The 21,786-nt window shown below is 33.5% G+C and overlaps 3 protein-coding genes across 3 annotated transcripts; 2 read left to right on the top strand and 1 right to left on the bottom strand.

The window, feature by feature from the left end:
• Window positions 1-2,360: 2,360 nt before the first annotated feature.
• On the top strand, window positions 2,361-3,345 carry LOC131620471 (uncharacterized). Its single transcript, XM_058891555.1, has one exon. The coding sequence runs from the start codon at window positions 2,514-2,516 to the stop codon at window positions 3,141-3,143; it is 630 nt and encodes a 209-aa protein (XP_058747538.1). The 5' UTR covers window positions 2,361-2,513; the 3' UTR covers window positions 3,144-3,345.
• A 1,171-nt stretch (window positions 3,346-4,516) lies between these two features.
• LOC131620470 (uncharacterized) lies at window positions 4,517-7,374 on the top strand. The gene is made up of 3 exons (XM_058891554.1): window positions 4,517-5,237; window positions 6,163-6,451; window positions 6,916-7,374. Exons 1-3 carry the CDS (start codon window positions 4,689-4,691, stop codon window positions 6,948-6,950), a joined length of 873 nt encoding a protein of 290 aa, XP_058747537.1. The 5' UTR covers window positions 4,517-4,688; the 3' UTR covers window positions 6,951-7,374.
• Window positions 7,375-18,025: 10,651 nt separating this feature from the next.
• On the bottom strand, window positions 18,026-20,861 carry LOC131620469 (pentatricopeptide repeat-containing protein At1g59720, chloroplastic/mitochondrial). Its single transcript, XM_058891553.1, has one exon. It carries the CDS (start codon window positions 20,693-20,695, stop codon window positions 18,908-18,910), a length of 1,788 nt encoding a protein of 595 aa, XP_058747536.1. The 5' UTR covers window positions 20,696-20,861; the 3' UTR covers window positions 18,026-18,907.
• Window positions 20,862-21,786: the final 925 nt, after the last annotated feature.

The raw sequence follows: 21,786 nt of genomic DNA, 5'->3' as shown, positions 1-21,786 counted from the left end.
TTATCATTTATTACAACTTAACTCCATTTAAAATTTGTTTCTAAGCCGTTATCTTAAAACAACAACTACATTCAACTCACATGTACGTGTGTTCACACAAATTGCTTTGGAGATTTTTTGAATTAATCTCAGTTACTTTCTAAACTCGTGATTGGTTACTAATAACACCACTAAAAAGAATAATATTTTGGACCACCTATTGAATTAAGCGATTTAAAGGGATGATTTCTACGAGTTTATTTGTTCTCTTCAAATGGGCAAAATTTGAAATTTCTTAAAGGTTTAAACTTGGAAAATTCCAGTTAATCATTTAATAAGTGCTACTTTATTTGTCAAATCCATTTGATTTATTTTTTCGTTAATATTTTGTTTTTGAGAAATATGACGTGTTTAGGCAAAGGGATACAACATAAAAAAGGGGTATAAAAAGAAAATCAAGATCTAGAATCTCTTAATGGCCGAAAGTAATAACTATGTGTGTTTGAAATTCAAATTTTATGCCACCTACTGGATTAATTTTAATAGACTAATCATAGAAGTGCCCTAAAACACTGACATCGTGAAAGCTCAATAAATTAAAGAAAACCACGTCCTCTTGAAGAATAGAGAAAATAATGGTTTCACGCTACTAAGAGGAGCAAAATAAATCATCCATGAGTCTTAGAATTCAAACATTCTTATAAATACCTGAACTCTTGAGTTGAGGGGGTCATTCATATTACTTAGCAATCAGACATGTATATAACTTTTCATCATGTCTTGGTTAGTCTATTCTAACACCTCAATCACCTTAAAACTCTAGACAATTCTACACGGTTAAAGATTAACACTCATTGTAATTTTATTAATCTTGTTTTAATTAATTTTTCGTGCACCACAAATGTCTATATATTAATTAAATTAATAATAACATTACTGCTTTACATATATATATATATATATATATATATATATATATATATATATATATATATATATATATATATATATATATATATATATATATATATATATATATATATATATATATATATATATATATATATATATATATATATATATATATATATATAGGGAGCATATCAAGTGAGAGCATTTTATGATGAGAGGAATAAATATCGACCATTGGATTCATCAAGAGAGACAAATTAATAGCCACATTAATGCATTAACCTTCTCTCTCTTGATGAATCCAATGATTGATATTTATTCCTCTCATCTCTTTAAAATGCTCTCACTTGATATGCTCCCTATATATATATATATATAAATGGTGGAGATTATGGGTCAATCTTTTTTTTCTCTCTCCTACATAATTTATTTCAAAATGTAGGAGAGAGAAAAAAAAGATTCACACATAATCTCCACCATTTATTTTAAAATTCAATGGTACAGATTCATTCTCACATTCTCATATAAAAAAGTCATTCTCATATGATATGCCCTATATATATATATATATATATATATATATATATATATATATATATATATATATATATATATATATATATATATATATATATATATATATATATATATATATATATATATATATATATATATATATATATATATATATAATTTTATTTTCTTTATTATACGGATATAAAATGACCACTAATGTTACTTATATAAGTTATTTCACCTAGTGTCACTTAAATAAGTTATTTGACCTAATTAAAAAAATTGGAGTTAATATTATCCTAACCTTAGTTTAATATATTGTGGAGGTTTTTTCTTTTTGACTCAACTTGTCAACCTCTATTAATAAATCGATTATATATTTATAGAATCACTTTTAAATCACTAATTAAAATGAAATAAACTCATTCAAAATATTCTTGTTGGAAATCCGAATCACCTTGACAATAACTAACTACATATCATTTTTGTTTCCTCTATGAATATGGCCAGACTCAGACTTACAAACAAATCTTATCATTGACTTTTGACCAATACAAACCAAAAGGTAATACTCAATAATATTGCTGTCTGGACAAGTATAACCAATTAAAAAAAAATGTAAAGCATCTCTTACAAAAATGATCGGAGGAGATAGTAATAAATATGACATTTTTTAGCATTTCATTTAAACATTTTCTAATATATTTAAGAATATATTATCACAAAAATATATTTATTTTAATTTAATTTTCATATTTAATCAATCAATTTATTACTAAAACTATATTCAAAACATATTATTTCTAAAACAGTAAAAAATTTAAACCAATTACTTATATGATTAATATCTATTTTTTAAAAATAATTTTCTTGAAATATATTTAGACACTTTTTCTTATAAATCATTCTAGAGGGACGGGTTATATAGTTAACCTTATACTTTTCAACTTGTACACAATCCACTTAATTTCCAGACAGTTTCAACCTCAATTCATTTCCCTACATCGTGGCACAAATCATTACAATCATCACCAATATAAATACCATCAACATTCAACAACATTATATATTTATAAATATCATCAACATTCAACAACACAACTAAAATGGAGTTTTTCAACAAATCAAAAACCGTGAAGCTTAGAAGCCACCTCGGCAAGTACCTAGTAGCAGACTCAGACAAAAACAACAACAACAACAACCTCCGTCAAAGCAAAAAAGGAACAACCAAAACCGCACTGTGGTCAATCGAACTTGTCGAAAACAAACCCCATCACATACGGCTGAGGACTTACAACGGCCGTTACCTAACCGCAACCGACACGCCATTTCTTCTCGGCATGACCGGAGACAAAGTCGTCCTAACCGATTACGACGCGGGGTTGAGCTGGAAATACGAATGGGAACCGATAAAGGAAGGGTACAGCGTGAAACTGAGGAGCTGGTGTGGGAAGTTGTTGAGAGGGAACGGTGGAACGCCGCCGTGGAGAAACTCTGTTACGCATGATGATCCGTATACTGCTGCGACGAATAATTGGATTCTTTGGGGTGTTGAGGCTGTGGATGATAAGATGAATGTTGAGTTGTTGAATAGGGTTAGTTTTGTTTCGAATTCTTCGTTTGGTTCTGGGGAAGATGAGGTTGACGATTCTGAATTGGTGGCTTCTGAGAAGAAGTCGTGGTCTTCGTTGAAGTTTCGTCGGAATTCAAAGTTGCAGCCAGAGGTGCGTGTTTGAGTTTTAACATGCTTATGGATCATTCTTTTTTAGCCCCGTCAAAACATTTTCATATGTGGCAGATGTCTTACGTGGAACTGCGAAATATTCATAGTTGGGAGTTTTTAATTTTCAATTTAAAATTAAAATGTGTTCAATTAAAAGGATTTAAGTGATTTTTTTATTTTATTTCAAAATAGTTTTATATTAAAGATGATTTTTTTTTTATTTTAAATTCGGCTTTTATTTTAACTCCAATAATTTCAACTACAGTTTTCATCATCTTCATCGTAGTTAATCACTACTTACTATTATTATTTTTGTGTCACTTTATTCATATATTGATCTTGAATCAAACCATCATTAACTACTATGACAGTTGTCAATATAGTAGTTAACTACACTCAAAATGTCTTCATCCAATAGTAAAATCATATAGTTGATCACTAGACATCGACATATGAAAACCACTTTAACCACCTCAAGTCACTACTATCATCATATATAGATCGATGAATCTCAAATCACCAAAAACTCCACCACGATTTTGACCACATAGGCCACCAATAGTCACCACCACTGGTAACTAAAACAATTCAATAACGACTAGAACCATCACCAACTATACCACTTGGACTACTATTAATAATTACTCTAACAACCACCACAATCTAGCATGTATACAACTGAAATGAGTAATATTTTATGGAAAAAAAACCAAACCAAACTCACACATAATAGAAATTATATGAATTTTAATAGGAGAGTGTAACATGATACGATACTCAAATGTTCAATCCATATACTTACAAATATAGTTTGTTGATTTAAGAAAATGAACAAGTTAACATCATTTTTGAAGGAGCAAGTTGCCATAACAATTTAATGTGACGTGAACACATATAAACGACACTTAACTATGATTATAATATTAGGATTAGGATTATGTCATTTCGTTTTCATGCTTGAGGCCCCCATGGCCATGGCATCTCGATCAACTATACTCTTTGGATTCTCACAATATTCACCCGTGAACGACAAACAATTCTACTATTATGATTACTTTGCCTATGGGTGAATATTAATACTAGAAAATTATAGACTATAGACCCCCTACTCTCACAAATTCATGTGCACGTTTAAATTGACCTCAAAATTAACCATGCCATGATACACCAAGTCAAGTCACCGTGTTCTCTAAATTTGGCTGGCGCTTACTGGCCATTTTCCTTTTCCATCTGGCACGCGCTTCACCCTGTATTTCTATCTCAAAAAAGATTCTATGAACAAAACAAAAAAATAATTAAATTAAATTTTGAATGGATTGATAGTATAACAAATTATTAATCTTTAAATTTAATTGTACAAACTTTTTATTTTTTATAAAATAAAGTGGTCAACTCTTTTTATTTTCTTACATAAAAACATGGAACATCAAGTCATTCATTTCACCCCTGTTTCAAAACACTGAAAACCAACATCAACAAATTCAACTAACCATTGGCAGACTCTGTGCAGAAAACTCCCACCATCACCACCACCAACAACAGCTTCACCTCATCATCCATGGAGCTTTTCCAACGCGCCAAAGCCGTCCGCCTCCGCAGCCACCACGACAAGTACCTCCACGCCGAAGAAGACGAAGAATCCATCAACCAAGAACGCAACGGCTCCTCCAAAAACGCCAAATGGACTGTCGAACACATCCCCGAATTCGACAACATCATCCGTCTCAAAAGCTGTTACGGAAAGTACCTAACAGCCTCCAATCAGCCGCTACTCCTCGGCGTCACCGGCCGGAAAGTTGTTCAAACGCTGCCGCGGAGACTCGATTCGTCTGTTGAATGGGAGCCTGTAAGGGATGGTGCGCAGGTTAAGCTGAAAACGAGATACGGGAATTTTTTGAGAGCGAATGGTGGGTTGCCGCCTTGGAGAAATTCTGTTACGCATGATATTCCGCATCGGAGTGCTACGCAGGATTGGATTCTTTGGGATGTTGATGTTCTTGAGATTCATGTTGGGAATCCTCCTCCTCCTCCGATTCCGCATTCAGATTCTCTTGACTTTGGATCTTCGGCTCTTTCCTTCAAATCTAATCGGTTTGATAGACAAGAGGTATGGAATATGTATCAGTTTATCTTAATTGATCATTCACTTTGTAGTTGAGAGTTTCATTTTGATTAATTGTGGATTTATAATGTTTACATGTTTTTCTTTATAATTAGTTATGATTGAAGTTAATTATTGTTAATCATGTCACGATTAAGATTAATTATGATTAATTGTTAATGGAAATTATACTGTGAGACTTTCATTGCTATGTGATTGGTTTTTTAATGTGTAATTTGTTAGATCTAAGTACTCCATTAAGTATTTGACTTTTCACTCTCAATACTTGACTTGTTGACTAAGTTGACTCAACCAGTGCTCACTTATTAGAATTAGGAGTTTGAACATAATTTTGATTGTCAACAAACTAATGTGATTGATGGATTTGGATTCTGTACTATTTATGCAATTCTGCAATTGCACCTTGGTTGTTGAATTAATCGTATGATTGATTTGAGAGTATTGTGTCTTGTTCGATAAATTAATCCAACGGCTGAAATGCGGCTAGAGCTGCAAAGACAGTTGGACAGATATCTGTACTTGCTTGCTCTCACTTGATTGACTATATGCTTTATGAAGTTTCTTTCAACTAGATTCTGTTTAAATTTACTTTTGGTTTATGGGAGCTTCTCTTTTACAATAATAAGGTGATGAATCTTCTCTTACAAAAAAGAGGTCTTTATGTGTTTATAGATGTTTATAGAGAAGTTAAATGGGATTGTAGAAGCTCATTTTAATTTATACAAGAAACTATTGATTCAACAATTTATAATTATTGTGATTTTTCATTTTTGAGAAGTTTATCCAACATGACTCGTTTAGTAATCTAAAAAATGAAACTGGCTATCTTGACTTAATGTTGTTTGTGGTGGATTAGTGTGATTGTTGAATGACATTGGTTTGTGATGATTTTGTTTGGTTGAGTTTGCAGTCAACAGATAGTGTTGGTTCACCGCCGAAGATGGAGGGGCGAACGATATACTACCATGTTGCTGAGGAAAATGGAGACGTGGATGATGAGAATGTGCAGGGCTATTCTTTAGTCTTCAATGGGAATGATGTTGAGCAGTTGACTCGTAAGTTCGTGGAAGAAACTGGACTTGATGGAGTTATTGTGTGTAGTCGAAGTCCTTTGAATGGAAAACTTTACCCTCTTCGCTTGCATCTTCCTCCAAACAATGTTATGATGCAAGTTGTTTTGGTCCTTGCCTCCTCGAAAGGTGACTTTCCTTTGTCTAATTTTTTTCTCTTAAATGCTCATCTACAATTTGACATGCATTGATGTGTTAAAGTTTATTATATAAAAACTATCAATTTAATTTTCCTAGATTTGTGCCTTCGATAACACATTACATATGCTGTAGGCTATTTATGGCAGATGTAAATGTTGGGTAATATTATGAAAATTTGCTTATAATATAAAACATGTGCAGTGTTTGTTTTGTTTTAATAACTATTTGTGTGAAAGAACATATGAAGTTGTAAGACGCGACATAGATCCTGTGCATGACATTGACTTGTAGACACGAGTAATAATTTTTCAGATGTCGCGTTAGATTCATGCCAATGTCTACTGACAAGTGTCTGACACCAGACAAACGTTCAATCCAAGTAATTTTAACTCAGATGGTTTATATATCATGTAACATTATCCTAACATTTGCTTATTGTTCTTGTGTTTCAGTTGCAAAAGAATTTGAAGAACAAGGTTTACTGTGACCAGCTATATCTTTGGAGTCTTAAACCTATTAAAGTGCAAGGCCAATGTACATTGTGACCCAGTGGGTTTCAATTCTATTTTATATCATTTAATTTAAAATATGCTGAAAAACTTCGCCTTGCTCGAGCGAGTCTATTGTAGGCAGTAATCTTTATGTTGGCGATCTCGCTATTGTTAGTGCTAAACAGTAGTCATTATTATTGGCAATGTCGCCATGCTAGACAATAGTCTTTATTGTTGGCTATCTCAGTCTCAGCTATTGTTAATGGTAGCTTTGGATTCGGGTACTTTGTTGTTGTAATTTACTGTAATTCATTATATTTTTTTAGAAGTATCTCTTGTACAGAGATCATTAATCAGAAAGCTACAGTCATGGATTTTTTCAGGCCGATATAAATGTCAGAAATTAGAAACATTTTTAAATCAGGTATAGTTTCTGCTTTATTTGTGTGTGTCTTCTGTTTGGAATAAATTATGATTCAAAGGAAGAAAGAGGTGTCATGCTTAGGAAGTAAATCCATCCATTTGAACATAATTTCCATGACAATTTGTGTTTTAAAACTTAAATCCAATTGATGGACAGGTCAAAACAGCATAAACCGAAAAGAAGTTTTTTTTTTTTTAGTAATACGAAAAGAAGAAGTTGGTTTAACAAAAAAGTGCTAATGCTTTTGTTTAAAATTTTTTCTTTAACGAACACGACAGAAAATGAATTGAACCCACTGCGAAAAATAATTGCATGTAATAAATTTAAAATTTTCTCTATTTTTATTGATTGTTTCTAACACTAAAATTTATAAAATTTAAATTTGTATATATACAAGTTTTTCTCCCAGCGGGAATAGTGCCATTGCTACCATTGGGCCAATTGTGTGATGACGACAAACTCGTTCCTTTTAGTTCTATATATTATCCAATTTATATTTTGATATTACCACAACCATTTTTTAGGTGAACATTAAATCAATTTGTGAAAAGACAAGAATTAGATAGTTTGAAATTTAATCTATCCTACACCGACATAGTTAAATCAAGAAATTAGATGAGAATTATTGTGTATAAAAGTAGAAGAAGTATATTGTAGATACAAAAACACTTTTAATGTTATTAGTGTTTTCGAACCTTAGTTTGGGTTAGCAAAATATCTTTAATGTTATTAGTGCTTTTACATCTCAAATAGGATTAGTCACCTTAAAATAACATTTTAGGAGGATTTAGAAGACTTATTTCAAGATATACTTTAAAGAGAGAAATTTTTTATGAAGGGATTTAAATTGACATGTAAGGAGTCTTACAAAAATGTTAGGTTTTATTTTGTTGCCTGCATTATGTTAAAACAAGTATTTCAACAAGATGTTGGACAAGAAATCCTAACATGTTGGTACGACATCAGAACGTGTCTTGTTTTCTATTCTTGAAAGATTTATTCTTAATGTGAGATCCTCTGAAGATTTTGTTCACATTGTTTGTGGTCCAAGAAGGCTTTAATCTAGGAGATTATATTGGATTCAGATTTGATTTGCTTGCCAAGATTAAATGTCAAAATATATCTTGTAACAACTTAAATCTGTTCCCGATCTTATGTCGAAGATTCTATAGATTTTGTGCAACAACTTAGATTGGATCAGCTACGTTTTTTAGCCTAAGCCCAAGTGTTTCTCTGGCTATAAAAAGAAAGTCTCTAAACATAAGAAGAGCACAAGCCGCATATGTAAAAGTGTCAATTATTAGGGCTTCGTCTGTTTATTGTTTATTGTGAGCCACCCTTGTATCGTTTGATGCTAAGGCTGGACTGTTAGTTGATTTGTAATTGTGAATCACTCATGAAATTTTAAGCAAGAGTGAATTTTTTTATTGGAAGTGTGTCTTCTCTTTGATTGTCATTGTTGTTTACTAAACGTTGTGTGAAGGAATGGAAGTGAGAAGGGTCTCATATCTAGGAGTGTCTTAGATAGAAATAGTACGGGTAGTGATTAGGTGTGAAGTTTGTAAGACCAGAGGTTGTTTAGAAATTCAAACTAATACTATTATAGTGAATTTCCTTCTTGACTTGGATGCCTCCATATGTAGGTGACGTTGCATCGAGCTGAGTTAACAATTCACTTGTGTTATTTACTCTCTGCAATTTACTTTACATTGTTAATTGTTACTTTTATGTCCTATGATGTTTTGACATTGCATTCGATATTTTGGAGGTCCTGACATCGTATAAAACATATGTTCTTTCTTATTGTGCCAGAATTTCAAAAAAGTTTCAAGGGCATGCATGAGGGTATGGTCTCTAGGAGGTAAATGCAGAGGGCGAATTTATCCTAGATTTTTTATCGTTTTTGATCTTACTATAGTTAATATATGCTTTAGAAGAAGAGATGAACATATTATCACATACAAGAATTAGGTGACATATTTTCAAATAAATTGTTTTTTAAGAAGTTAGATAGCAGGATTTGCTTGAACTATAAAGTTATACCTGGATAGATCTTGGCTACACAACATAGAATATTGATTATGGATGTAAGAGTTAATAGAAATGCAAATAGAAGATACGACATGGAAGTTCCAGGAATCAAGTGGTGACATTTGAAGGTTGAAGAACAGAGGAGTTTCCAACATAAAATCTTGGAAGAGTTTTGGATAGTCACAACGAAGTGAAAATTATATGTGGAATAAGATGACATAAGAGATTAGAGCTGACTTGGGCATTGAAGTGCTAACCATACAAGTTCATCCCACACCACCGTAAAGGAGATCAGAGCCATCGCTCTAGATTAACAATTATCTAACTCTCTTCATTTTTTTGTTCCTTTGTATAGCTAGATTATCTATTTTTGGTTCTCGAACGGGACAAGAGTAATGTTAGATTAAGGAATTAATATTTTAAAGAATGACCTAGGTGTAAAAATGTTAAAACTTTGGAAAAATATAAGAAAGTGAAGAAAGAGACCAAGAAGGAGGTGAGTGATGCGAGAATCTAAAATTTTGAAGGATTATACCAATTTTTAGGAATCAAGGAGGCAGAAATAAATCTATATAGATGCTTGTTAAAGGAAGATAAAGAAAGACAAGAGACTTGGATTAGGTGAAATGTGTTAAAGATTAAAAAGGAAAAGCCTTTGTTAAGAAAAAAATATAAATGATAGGTGGATGAAGTATTATAATATATTGATGAAAGGTATGATATCTCACCGTACTCTAACATGCTTGACACTAGAGAAGATGATCAAAACTATAATTACAATCGTCTGGTTCAAACACACAAGGTAAAATAAGCGTTGAAAATGATGAGTAACAGTAAGATGGCTTGACAAAAAATATACCTATTGAAGTGAGGAAAATTCATTGAGATACAAACATTGAGTGGCTCACCAAACATTTCAACGAAATTATGAGGTCAAAACAAATGTTAGATGAATGGAGAAGAAACATATTAGTTTCAATATATAAGAATAAAGGAAATATACAAAATTTTGCAAATTATAGGGGTTAAATATATGAGTCATACCATGAAGTTAAAAGAAAGAGTAATTTAACAGAGACTTAAAAAAGAAACTCAAGTTATTAATTATCAATTTGGTTTTATGCTTCAAAGGTCGACCAAGGAAGCGATCTATTTATTAGAACTGTGATGAAGTAGTATCGAATGGATCAACAAGAGTTGCACTTAATTTCATTGCCTTGAAGAAGACGTATGATAGTGTGCCTAGAGAGATTTCGTGAAAAACATAGAGAAGAAAGGGGTTAGGATTGACTATATAATACATGGTGGAGAGACAAACGATTTTCCAATGACAATATGATTGGACCAAGGTTCAACCGTAAGCCCTTACATTTTTTTCAGTTTAATTTTTGATGTACTCGCGAAACACATTTAAAAGCTAGTATTGTGATGTATGTTTTTATAGATGATATAGGGCCCGTTTGTTTTGTTTTTTTTTTAAAAATGATTTTTATAGTGTTACAAAATTTTGTGAAAAAAAATTTTACAAAGAATTTTTTTATAAAAGCTTCAAATGAAAATTTTGTTTGAATAATTATTCTTAAAATGTGATTTTAGGTATTTCATCTATTTATGAAAAAAAAAATTGTATATCAAAATTTTAAAAAATCACTTAATTTTGAAGCTATTTCAAATAGATTTTCATAAAAATCATTTTTGAAATACAACATTTTGAAAAAATTGTGATTTTGACTAAGTTTTGGTCTTCAATAATCTATGTTTGTGTTCTAGAATGTCAAAATTAGTATTTCATTTTAGAAAAAACGAATATAAAAAAACTTGTAGTATTTTGAAAAACAGTCATGGAAAATCTATTTTCAAAAATACAAAGAAAAAATCTATTTTTTTAAAGCTGAAACAAACAGGCCCATAGTCCTACTTGAAGAGTCGGGGGAGGATTTAAATAAGAGGTTAGGGTCGAGCTTGAGAAATGTATGGATTTCTCCTAAGAAATAATACAGATTATATGAAATGTAAGTTTAGTTAAAGGAGAAGCATTTTTAACCTATAGTTGAAAGTTTGAGACCATATCATACCAAAAGTCACGCAGTTTAAATATGTCGGGTCTGAAATACAAAACTATACTTGCTAAACGTACAAATACGTGACAATCCTTAGTGATTAAGGGAAAGACTTTAAGGTTTATTGTGAGGTTGAGAGCTTTATCACGTAGGGATGAAAAGCTATGTCTGCATATATTTCTGTATTGGATTTAGGTTCCCTCCTCAATTGTGATAACAAGATAATTATAGTTGTTTTGGGCCTGAATTCGAGGCACCTTAGGAAATATAAACAACTAAGGTAATGGTCAATTGATTCCCTGACATTCATGGAGCATGGATAACTCTCATGTCTTCTTCCGCATCACCGTGGACTAAAACACACTTCAATTTCATGATCACACAATATTCACGGAATATGGAAGACTCGGGTGATGTATCTGAAGAAAGGAGTTATATCCCACGCACACATGCTCAAAGAAACAAAGGGGCAACCTTGAAGGGATGATCGGAGAAACATACACCTCCACCACACCCTCTGCGGGCCCCTCCAATTAAACCACAACACAATCCCTCAAGGATGAGGGTTTGTAGAGGACGAAGTGTTTTAGTTTCCTTTTTATCCTTCAGGCGTTTCAGAGGAGATTTATTGAAGTTTTATGTGTGGCTCTATATTTCGTAACAAGACTTAGTCGAGTCCCTCAGGAAAGACTTAATTGAGTCTTCTTGGAGAGATTTAGTTTAGTCCCTTAGGCGAGACTTAGTTGAATCTTTTTGACGAGACTTAGTCGAGTCCCTGAGGCAAGACTTAGTTGAGTCTTCCTGAAAAGACTTTGTCAAGTCCCTCAGGCGAGACTTAGTTACGTCTTCCTAATGACATTTAGTCGAGTCCTTCAGGCAAGACTTAGTTGAGTCTCCTTGACAGACTTAATTGAGTTCTTCAGGCGATACTTAGTTAAGTCTTCCTGAAGTTGAGTCTTCTTGGAGACTTAATCGAGTCCCTCGTGCTAGACTTAGTCGAGTCTTCTTGAAAAGACTTAGTTGAGTTTTTTATGGGACTTAGTTGAGTCCCTCGGGAAAGACTTAGTTAAGTCTTCCTATAAGACTTAGTCGAGTCCGTCGGGCAAGACTTAGTTGAGTCTCTTTATAAAGTAATTACCATATATGGAATCAAGGATCTTTTTGTGGAAGTCTGATCGCGACAATGGGGTATGTCTATGATTATGACTGCAAGTGCACAGTCTATTGCGTAGTTTTAAAAGATATCAAACCCACAGGGACTAAGAATCGACCTAATGTAGTTAATAGCTACTACGTAAATCTAAGGCTAATATTTGATTGATTATGATCAGACGGGGAATTAAAAAGAAATATTATTAAATTAAATCTAGGATAATAATATCGGTATGCAATGGTCGGACTTCGGGGATCTAGTAAGCCATCGATGCAGATCGTAATTTAAAATCACTTTTCTGTAGAAATTATTAGTTTAAAAACCCTCCTCTCACACTCTCGTGTTTATTGATTATGATTTTACTATTAAACCTAAGTGAGCGCTCTCGCTGTATCAATTAAAGTTCAAAGTGATTTTTGAAAACCAATAAAAACTAATTACCCTTAAAGCGCTCTCGCTGTATTTAAGGTTAATGCCTAATTTCTAAGGTCCAGTTAAAATCTCAAACTCTCGTTTTTATTGATCCTAATTAAGCGTTTAGAAATATCATCCAGACAAATAAATTCAATAAATAAACTACATCGACAGTGTTACTCGATTCCCTCGGTTATGTGACCTTACATACCGATAAGAGTAAATTAGCCGGACATTGTTTTAATAAACAGAACAGGATAGATATAGCAGGTAAGAATTAATCCGGACATAATTCTATTAACTAACATAAACAGACTGTAATAATTTAAAGCAATTAAATGAACCTGAATTTAATATAGCAAACTGAAATTGAACAAATCTTGAAGTATCAATCTTGAATCCGGAACAAAATTTATTGCAGAAAATAAACTGAATCTAAAACTAAAATCTGGAGCTTGAAAGAAATTGAAACGCAATAGTGTTCCGGTGTGGAAAACTATTGCAGAGTATTGGTTCGGGAAGAGAATGAAATTGCAGAAGAAAGATATTACAACACTAGGTTAAAATCTTCGTCCCCCTTTGATTGTGTTGTATTTATAGAGCAGCACTAGGTTTTGAAATGTCTCGTAACAGCATCTCACGGCGGAGAAAATGGAGGAGAGAAAATAGCGTCTTTGAAAATAGAGTCCTCTGGGCCTGGGTGTGTGACTTACGTCACACACCATGTTTTAGAGGAGTGCCGGACGACAGAGAGGGGGGTGCGATGACCGGCAGGATCCCCAGCATGCCATCTGTCACGTGCTGGACTTAGTCTTGGCGCATTGGGCTTCTTGCTTCAGCATTGCTTTGGGCCTCTTTCCTTCTTCTATTTGCACCTCCTTATTTAAATGTCCTTTTAAGCATTTTCTCTTCCATTTTAAGTCATTTTTCCGACTATTCCTTTTGCGAGCTCCGATTAAATAAATTCCTGAAAACAAATAGAAATACCGACATAATACAAAATAAAATAATAAAATCGAAATAAAATAGAATAATAATGCATGTAAATTAAGCTAAATATACGATACGTTTTCGTGTTATCAAAGTCCAACAATTTAATTACCACGCAAAATGGAAAAGATCTCACTATAGAAGTCTAACTATTTAACTATTGCGTTGGGCGCCATGGATCTTCCTTTAGGAGTCAAACTATTTAGTTACCCCATAGAGAGACAAGGATCTTTTTGAGGAGTCCATCTATTTAATTATCCCGTAGGGCATCAAGGATCTTCTTGTGGAAGCCCATTTAATTAATTATCCCATAGGGTGGCAAGGGTCTTCCCGTGGAAGTCCAATTACTTCATTACCTTGTAGGGCGGCAAGGGTCTCCCTATGGAAGTCCAACAATATAATTTGACAATCAAACCACAATAACCTATTGCAAATAACATAATCTTTTACAAGGGATTTCATGAATATGCGACTTGCCCTCCTACCAATTAACTGTAATAATATCTCAGATTGACTAAGTTTTAAGTTCTAGGATTAAGCAGTCCATCCAATTCTTTGAGCTTGTAGGCTATGTGATTCAATTTCTTATATGTGATAGAGTACTACCAACTTAGATTGAAACTTCCCTTATTTGACAGGCATGACGACTTGTCGCAGTACTAAGTCCCCCTCTTGTATTTCTTTTTAAATAACCTTAGAATTATATATTCTGTCTGCTCTTTGCTTAGAGGCTAAATCTCAAATGTGGGTGATGTCCTAGGTCTCTTCAATTAGGTCATTGACACACCTTAATTCTGCCTCATTATACTCTTCATTAAACTAAAAGTGCCACCATGACGGCGTGATGATTTCAATAGGTAGCATGGATCCCGCCCCCATACACTAAGATAAATGGGATATCCTTGGTAGTTAAATGAGGGATGATGTGATATGACCATAACACTTCTTGCAACTGCTCGACCCACAATCCCTTGGCATCTTCCAAATTCTTCTTAATCCTCTTTAATATTACTTTATTTGCTGATTCCACCTGCTCGTTTGCATGAGGATGAACGATCGAAATGAACTTAGTTTGTACTCCTAGGTCATTTTAGAAGTTGACCATGACAATGCTCACGAACTGAGTTCCATTGTCTGAAACAATAATTCTTGGTAGACCTAACTTGCACATAATCTTTTGCCACTACAAGCGGTGGACCCTTTTTGCTGTAATCTTGGATACGACTTCTACCTCTATCTATTTCGTAAAGTACTTCACTCCCATGATTAGAACTTTAGTTGGCAAAAATATATGGGAAAAGGTCCTAGAATTTGCACACCCCACTGATAAAATGAATAGGGCGTTCCAACAAAATGGAGGAGTTTAGCTGGCGCATGACGTAGATTAGTGTGCCTCTGACATTTGTCACACTTCTTGGCATTTATTTTTTAAGTGAACATTAAGTGAAGGGGGTGAAAAGGCAAAAGCAATTTAAAACTCAAAATTTAACTTTATTACACCCATAAAGTTAAATCGAAAAATTGGGTGAGAATTATTGTATATAAATTTGAAGATTGGATCACAATTATGAAATTTATAGTGGAACAAGGCTTACAAACTTCATTTTGGGTTAGCAAAACACCTTTAATATTGTTAGTGCTTATATACACCTCAAATAGGGTTAGCAAAACACCTTAAAATAAAATTTTAGGAGGATTTAGAAGGCTTATGCCAGGATATACCTTAAAGAGAGAAAACTTTTTTAGGAAGGAATTTAAAATGACATGTAGGGAACGTAGCTAGCAAAAGGCTTTAAGGGCATGCATGGGGGAAAGATTTCGGAGAGTTAAATGCAGAGGCCAAATTTATCCTAGATATTTCGTCACTTTTGTTCTTACTATAGCTAATACATACTTTAGGAAAATAAATGAACATCTTATCACATATAAGAATAAGGTGACATATTTTCAAATAGATTTATGGCTTGTCACAGATTTATATAGAAATTTTTTGCATGGACGATAAAGGTATACCTGAAAAGAGCTTGGCTACACAACATAGAATTTTGTTATAGATGTAAGAGTCAAGAGAAATGAAGAGATAAGAAACCTCATGAAAGCTCCACGGATTAAGTGCTGATATTTGAAGGTTGAAAAAGAAAAGAGTTTCTAACATAAGATCTTGGAGAGGATTTTAGATATCCACGAGGAAGCCAAAATTATATATGGAACAAAATGACACAAGAGATAATAAAAAATAGTTAAAGAGATGTTGGAAGATTCAATAGATTTTGAATCTAGGGGTAAGGAATCATGGTGGTGGAATGAAAATATTTAGAGTAAAGTTAGAGTAAAGAATGAATGTTTTAAAGAATGACCTAGGTGTAAAAATGATAAAACTTGATAAAAGTATAAGAAAGTTAAGAATGAGACCAAGAATGACCTGAGTAAAGGAAGAATCTAATTTTTTGACGGATTATACCAATTTTTAGAAATCGAGGAAGAAAAATTCATATAGATGCTTATTAAAGGAATAGAAAGAAATATAAAAGATTTTGATCAAGTGAAGTGTGTTAAAGATCAATAAGTTAGAGTCTTAGTTCGGGAAAAAGATATAAATGATCAATGGATAAAGTATTTTTATAATTTATTTAATGAAAACTCACTGAACTCTAACATGCTCGACTTTAGAGAAGATAATCGAAACTATAATTATCGTCGGATTAAAAACACAAGATAAAATAAGCGTAATATGTTTGGATAACTATAAATCATCCAAAAAAGGCTTTAAGCGTAATATGTTGTTCGCTCTTAGACTATGTTTGGATTTTGTAAAATGAACGACGCGGAATGGAGCGGAACGAAATGGAATGGGACAGACCAGAATGAAATAAAAATGTCATTTTATTGTTTGGATATTTCATGATGGAACAAAGCAATTAGTCATTACATCCAAATCGGAGAATACAAAATAGGGGGTGAGATCCTCTCCATTTCTCAAAAGAAATGGAGAATGTCATTACTAATGTTTTAATTAGATGCAAGTTAAATTATATATATATATATATATATATATATATATATATATATATATATATATATATATATATATATATATATATATATATATATATATATATATATATATATATATATATATACTTTGATAATTGTATTCTCCATTTCTTTTGAGAAATTGAGAGGATCTCTACTCACAAAAGGATGCAGAGTGATGGAATAAGATGAAATACAGTACAATTCTTTTTTAATTATTTCAAACAATGGAACACAAAATTATATAATTTCATTCTTTTAAATTCTATCAATCCAAAAATACCCTTAAAGACTAAAACATGAACATGAACGATATACATATTTGTGTTGTCTTTTTTATAATGTTAACTCAGTAAAAAACAAATCTCGTGCATAATGTTAACTAACATGAATCACCTGGATTTTCAAGTCCTGACTAAACACATTCTTGATACTACACAACAAACTCCAGTGAAATTGTGCCATTATCATTGTTTAGAGCCTTGTCTTCTCTCTTTATTAATACCTTTTTCAGACTAAATCTCTACTCATATTCATTTTGCTACAATCTCTTTACTAATACTTATTAGTAAGTGTTAATTCTATAAAATTTATTAAATGTTTGTTTTTAATATGTATACTTTTTTTTTTAAATTTAATAATTATAATTTTTTTGTTATAAAATTTCTTAAAATTTTTAAGATAGATAAGATGAATAGTTATGCAGCTCAATAATTTAATATCTTAATCGGTTTGATCATAAGTTTGATTTTTTACAATTTTGGTTCCTCTATTTTCCAAAAATGAAATTTTGATCTCTATTCTTAAAATCAATTTTTTGAGAAATCAATGGACATGCTTTAACATTTTCCAAATTAGAGTGGAAACTGGAAAGTAGCATAAAGTGGTGCTACACATAGTTATTAAGTAAGAAAATTGTAGACATCAATGGACATTCTTTTCCATTTTCCAAATTAGCTTAAGTTTATTATGTACAAAGTACATATCTAAATGAAAATATATAGTCAATGGCCAAAAGCCTAAGGCTGCTAGAACTTAATTGAAACAAGGAAACATAATTCGAAGTCCAGTTGTGGAAATTACATAAGCTGTTCTAAAACAAATCCTCAACATGTTTAGTTGAAAAGCTGATAACATGACACAAAAACAGTTTCAATTGGTAGATATTATTCAAAATCCAAAATCCTCCCACCAAATGAAGAATAATACAAGCATTAGCAAAGTCAATGAGCCAGTAAGGCTCATAAAACCCAAAACCTGTCAAGTGTCTTGGTGTTTGTTCTTTCCAAAAGCTGTATATCCAACTCATGTAGAAGAATGTTGTAATGAAGTTAGCAATCATAGAGGTCTTTTTCACAGTCTTGTGTTCTTGGTGGAGAAGACTCTAGGGTATCCTGAAGGAGGATTCCAGTGTATGGACAGGCCCGAGTGTTTGGAAGACTAACCATAGATGAGTATGTACTACACGTTATATCTCACTGGTTATGCATTTAGCTGGCTATACATATATTCAATTTGAGTGTTGTCATGTGAAAGGGGATCCACCACTACAGTACCCAATGATGATTTACCTCCGCAAGCCCTATGGCATGGCTCAACCTACCAATCCAGGCCTACTTTTTAGTGTACAATAAAAATAGGAGCTTCTTTTCCCACCCTTCACATGTATTTCTGATATCTGGACAAACACTGGATTTTCCCATTGAAAGTGAACTTCCGAACCGATGTGATTCTTAAGAAATCAGTTTCCCATAATGAATTTGATCATCCTAGTCCCATGTCATTAATCATTATCATGCACTCTACCACAAGCATATTTCAAACCATACCAGACACGTTTATCATGTATCACCAATAGTCCATACAAGAACAACTACCATCTTTAAAGTGATGAAATCGAACACGGTCTCTTACAGTTATCTTCACATTGTAAATTCTGGATATTAATTTAGTAACCTTGTGGCAATCATTACACACTCTAAGATTCTTAAATACTCTTATCGGCATGCCTGGTTTTGAATTCAAAAGCCCGAAAGCTATGGCCAATCTCTCACTATGCAACCTCATAGTATTATGTTTTCCCTCATTACTCTCATTAACCAACGCCGCTCCTGAATAGTCAGGTAAATACCCTATTGATTCTAGCTTCTCCTCAATTTCATTCATAAACTTGTATATATCTTTACTCTCTGGATGAGTGGTGTCCCCAGCTAAAAATTCATGAGCAACACCATTTATCTCTATTAAACTACAACCAGGCTCTTTACTCACCCCCTTGTCATTCATTAGCTTTCTAAGCAACCCTACATCATTCCACCTACTAGCTGAAGCATACACTTTTGACAAAAGCACATAAGCACCCCCACAAACACTACCCTCTGACTCAAAAACTTGCTTTGCCATTTCTTCACTTAGCTCAACACTTGCATGTTGCTTACAACAAGCATCTAAAAGACTCCTCCAAATTACAGCATCTGGTTTAATAGACATTTTCGAAACCACATTCAAAGCTTCTTGGATATGTCCAGCTCTAGCATAAAGATCAACAAGACATCCATAATGCACCAAACTTGGTTCCATATTGTATTCCTTAGTCATCATTTCAAAATACGTTAACCCCTCATTAACCATTCCGCCATGATTACATGCACTCAACACACCAACAAAAGTGATAGAATTAGGCACAAATTTCTCTACCTTCACCATACGGACAAAGTAATCCAATACTTCCTCAGCTTTTCCATTCATGGCAAAACCCAAAATGATTGAATTCCATGAATTCACATCTCTATAAGACATTCCTTCAAACACCTGCTTAGCAATTTCCAAAGATCCACATTTGCAATACATATCAACCAAACAAGCGTTAACCAAGACATCACAAGCCACATTCTTGTCACACCTTTTCAAAACATAAGCATGAACCCACATACCCAAAGAAAGAGCACCTAAACCCGCACAAGCATTAATAACACTCTGCATTGTATAACAATCAGGTTCATATACCTTCATCATCTCACAAAACATTTTCAAAACAGTATCATACTCTCCAACCTTTGCATAAGAATCAATCATCACATTCCACGAAACCTCATTCCTCCTTTCACACGTTTCATCAAACACTTTCCGGGCCATTTCCAAACACCCACAAGAAGCATAGAAATGAACCAAACTGTTACAAATATAACTATCCAACTCAAACCCAAGTTTCAAAACATGGGCATGAACCTGTTTCCCTTCAAATAAACAAAACAAGTAAGCACAAGCCTTGAGAACAAATGGGTAAGTGTGTTTATCAGGAAAGACTTCATTTTTCTGTTCTGTTAACATTTCTCTGTAAAGAACAATAGCATGGTGTTTGTGGTTTGTGGATTTGGCGTAGGCTCGTATGAGAATGTTCCACATGAAGGAACTTGGGTTGTTAAAGTGATGAAAAAGACGAGTAGTGTAGTTGAGATTTGTGAAGGAGGAGTGGTGAAGAAGTCTTGTGTAGAGAAAAAGGGATTGTGGATGGTTTGTGTGAATGGTGCGAAGAACTTGAGCGTGGATTTGTTTGAGGTGAGAGTGAGAGATAGTGTTGGATTGGTTTAACAAGTGATTAATGTTGTTGTTGGTGGTAGCAAAAGCTAAAGACATTATGTGTGTGTATGTTTGTGAGGAAATTGTTTTGAATAATAATTCATGTAAAGATGTGTATACTCACTTTAAATTAATCCATATATTCATCTTAACATTCCATTGAGGACTCATGAATTTCCAAGAGAATAAGGTTCAAGGAAAAAAGTTTTATCGTCTTCTCAAGGTGAAGAACTTTTTTTCCACTTGCTGTCTTGTTTTTATTTTATTTTATAAAGGATAATGTTAACATGTGGGCGTAAGAAATGAAAATTTCTTTATCCATCTCCCAATGGGGTCACCCCCAGCGAAAATCCCAACTTATCCCTGCTTCGGAGATGCATCTCTGAAGTATTTTTTTTCTAAATTTTCTCAGACTTCAGAAGTGCACTTCCGAAAACACCAAATGGGGGGTGTTTTCGGAGATGCAATTCCGAAAACATTTGGTTTCACATTTTGGGGATTTCAGAAATGCACTTCCGAATTATGCAGAAATTGTGTTTTTTTTAATGTTTTTCTTAACAGTCCCGTATTTAATTAAACGAAAACGCCGAACAAACTAAACGATATATCAATATAAAATACTAATATGATAAATAAAATCCGAATAATATATATATACAAAACGAGTAATAGTGTGCGAAATACAATCCGAATACAAGAAAAATAAACTCAAACCCCTACTGGGTATGCCTAACCCTCTCTCCCTGGGACCTCATCTGCCTCCTGTATGCCGCCGCACGGCCCGCATCATCGACGATCCTCTCCACCACGGCGATTGCCTCTGGACCACCCTGATCAATGATACTTCGATCCAACGCGTCCCTCCCAAGCAGCTCTATCCACTGGCAGATCGGCAGGAGATCAATGGCATGGTTATCCTCGGCCTGCTGGTTCTCCAAGATCTCCTCGTATGCTGGCCTAGGAGCGCCGGGAGCGTCGGATGTCATTAGAGGATGTGACACCCAATAGAACCATGTGACATACCCCTCCACACTGTGCCAGTCCTGGGTGACCTGAATGCGACGATACTCCTCCGGGACCACATGACGCTCCCAATCCGCAAATATGTCAGTGAGCTGCACTCGGGTAACTGTGTCGGGAGCAGCCTC

This window comes from Vicia villosa, linkage group LG7 (assembly GCF_029867415.1).
Source record: "Vicia villosa cultivar HV-30 ecotype Madison, WI linkage group LG7, Vvil1.0, whole genome shotgun sequence".
Classification (NCBI taxonomy): domain Eukaryota; kingdom Viridiplantae; phylum Streptophyta; class Magnoliopsida; order Fabales; family Fabaceae; genus Vicia; species Vicia villosa.
The sequence above is the reverse complement of the archived record's forward strand: the minus strand, read 5'-3'. Positions and strand labels throughout refer to the sequence as shown.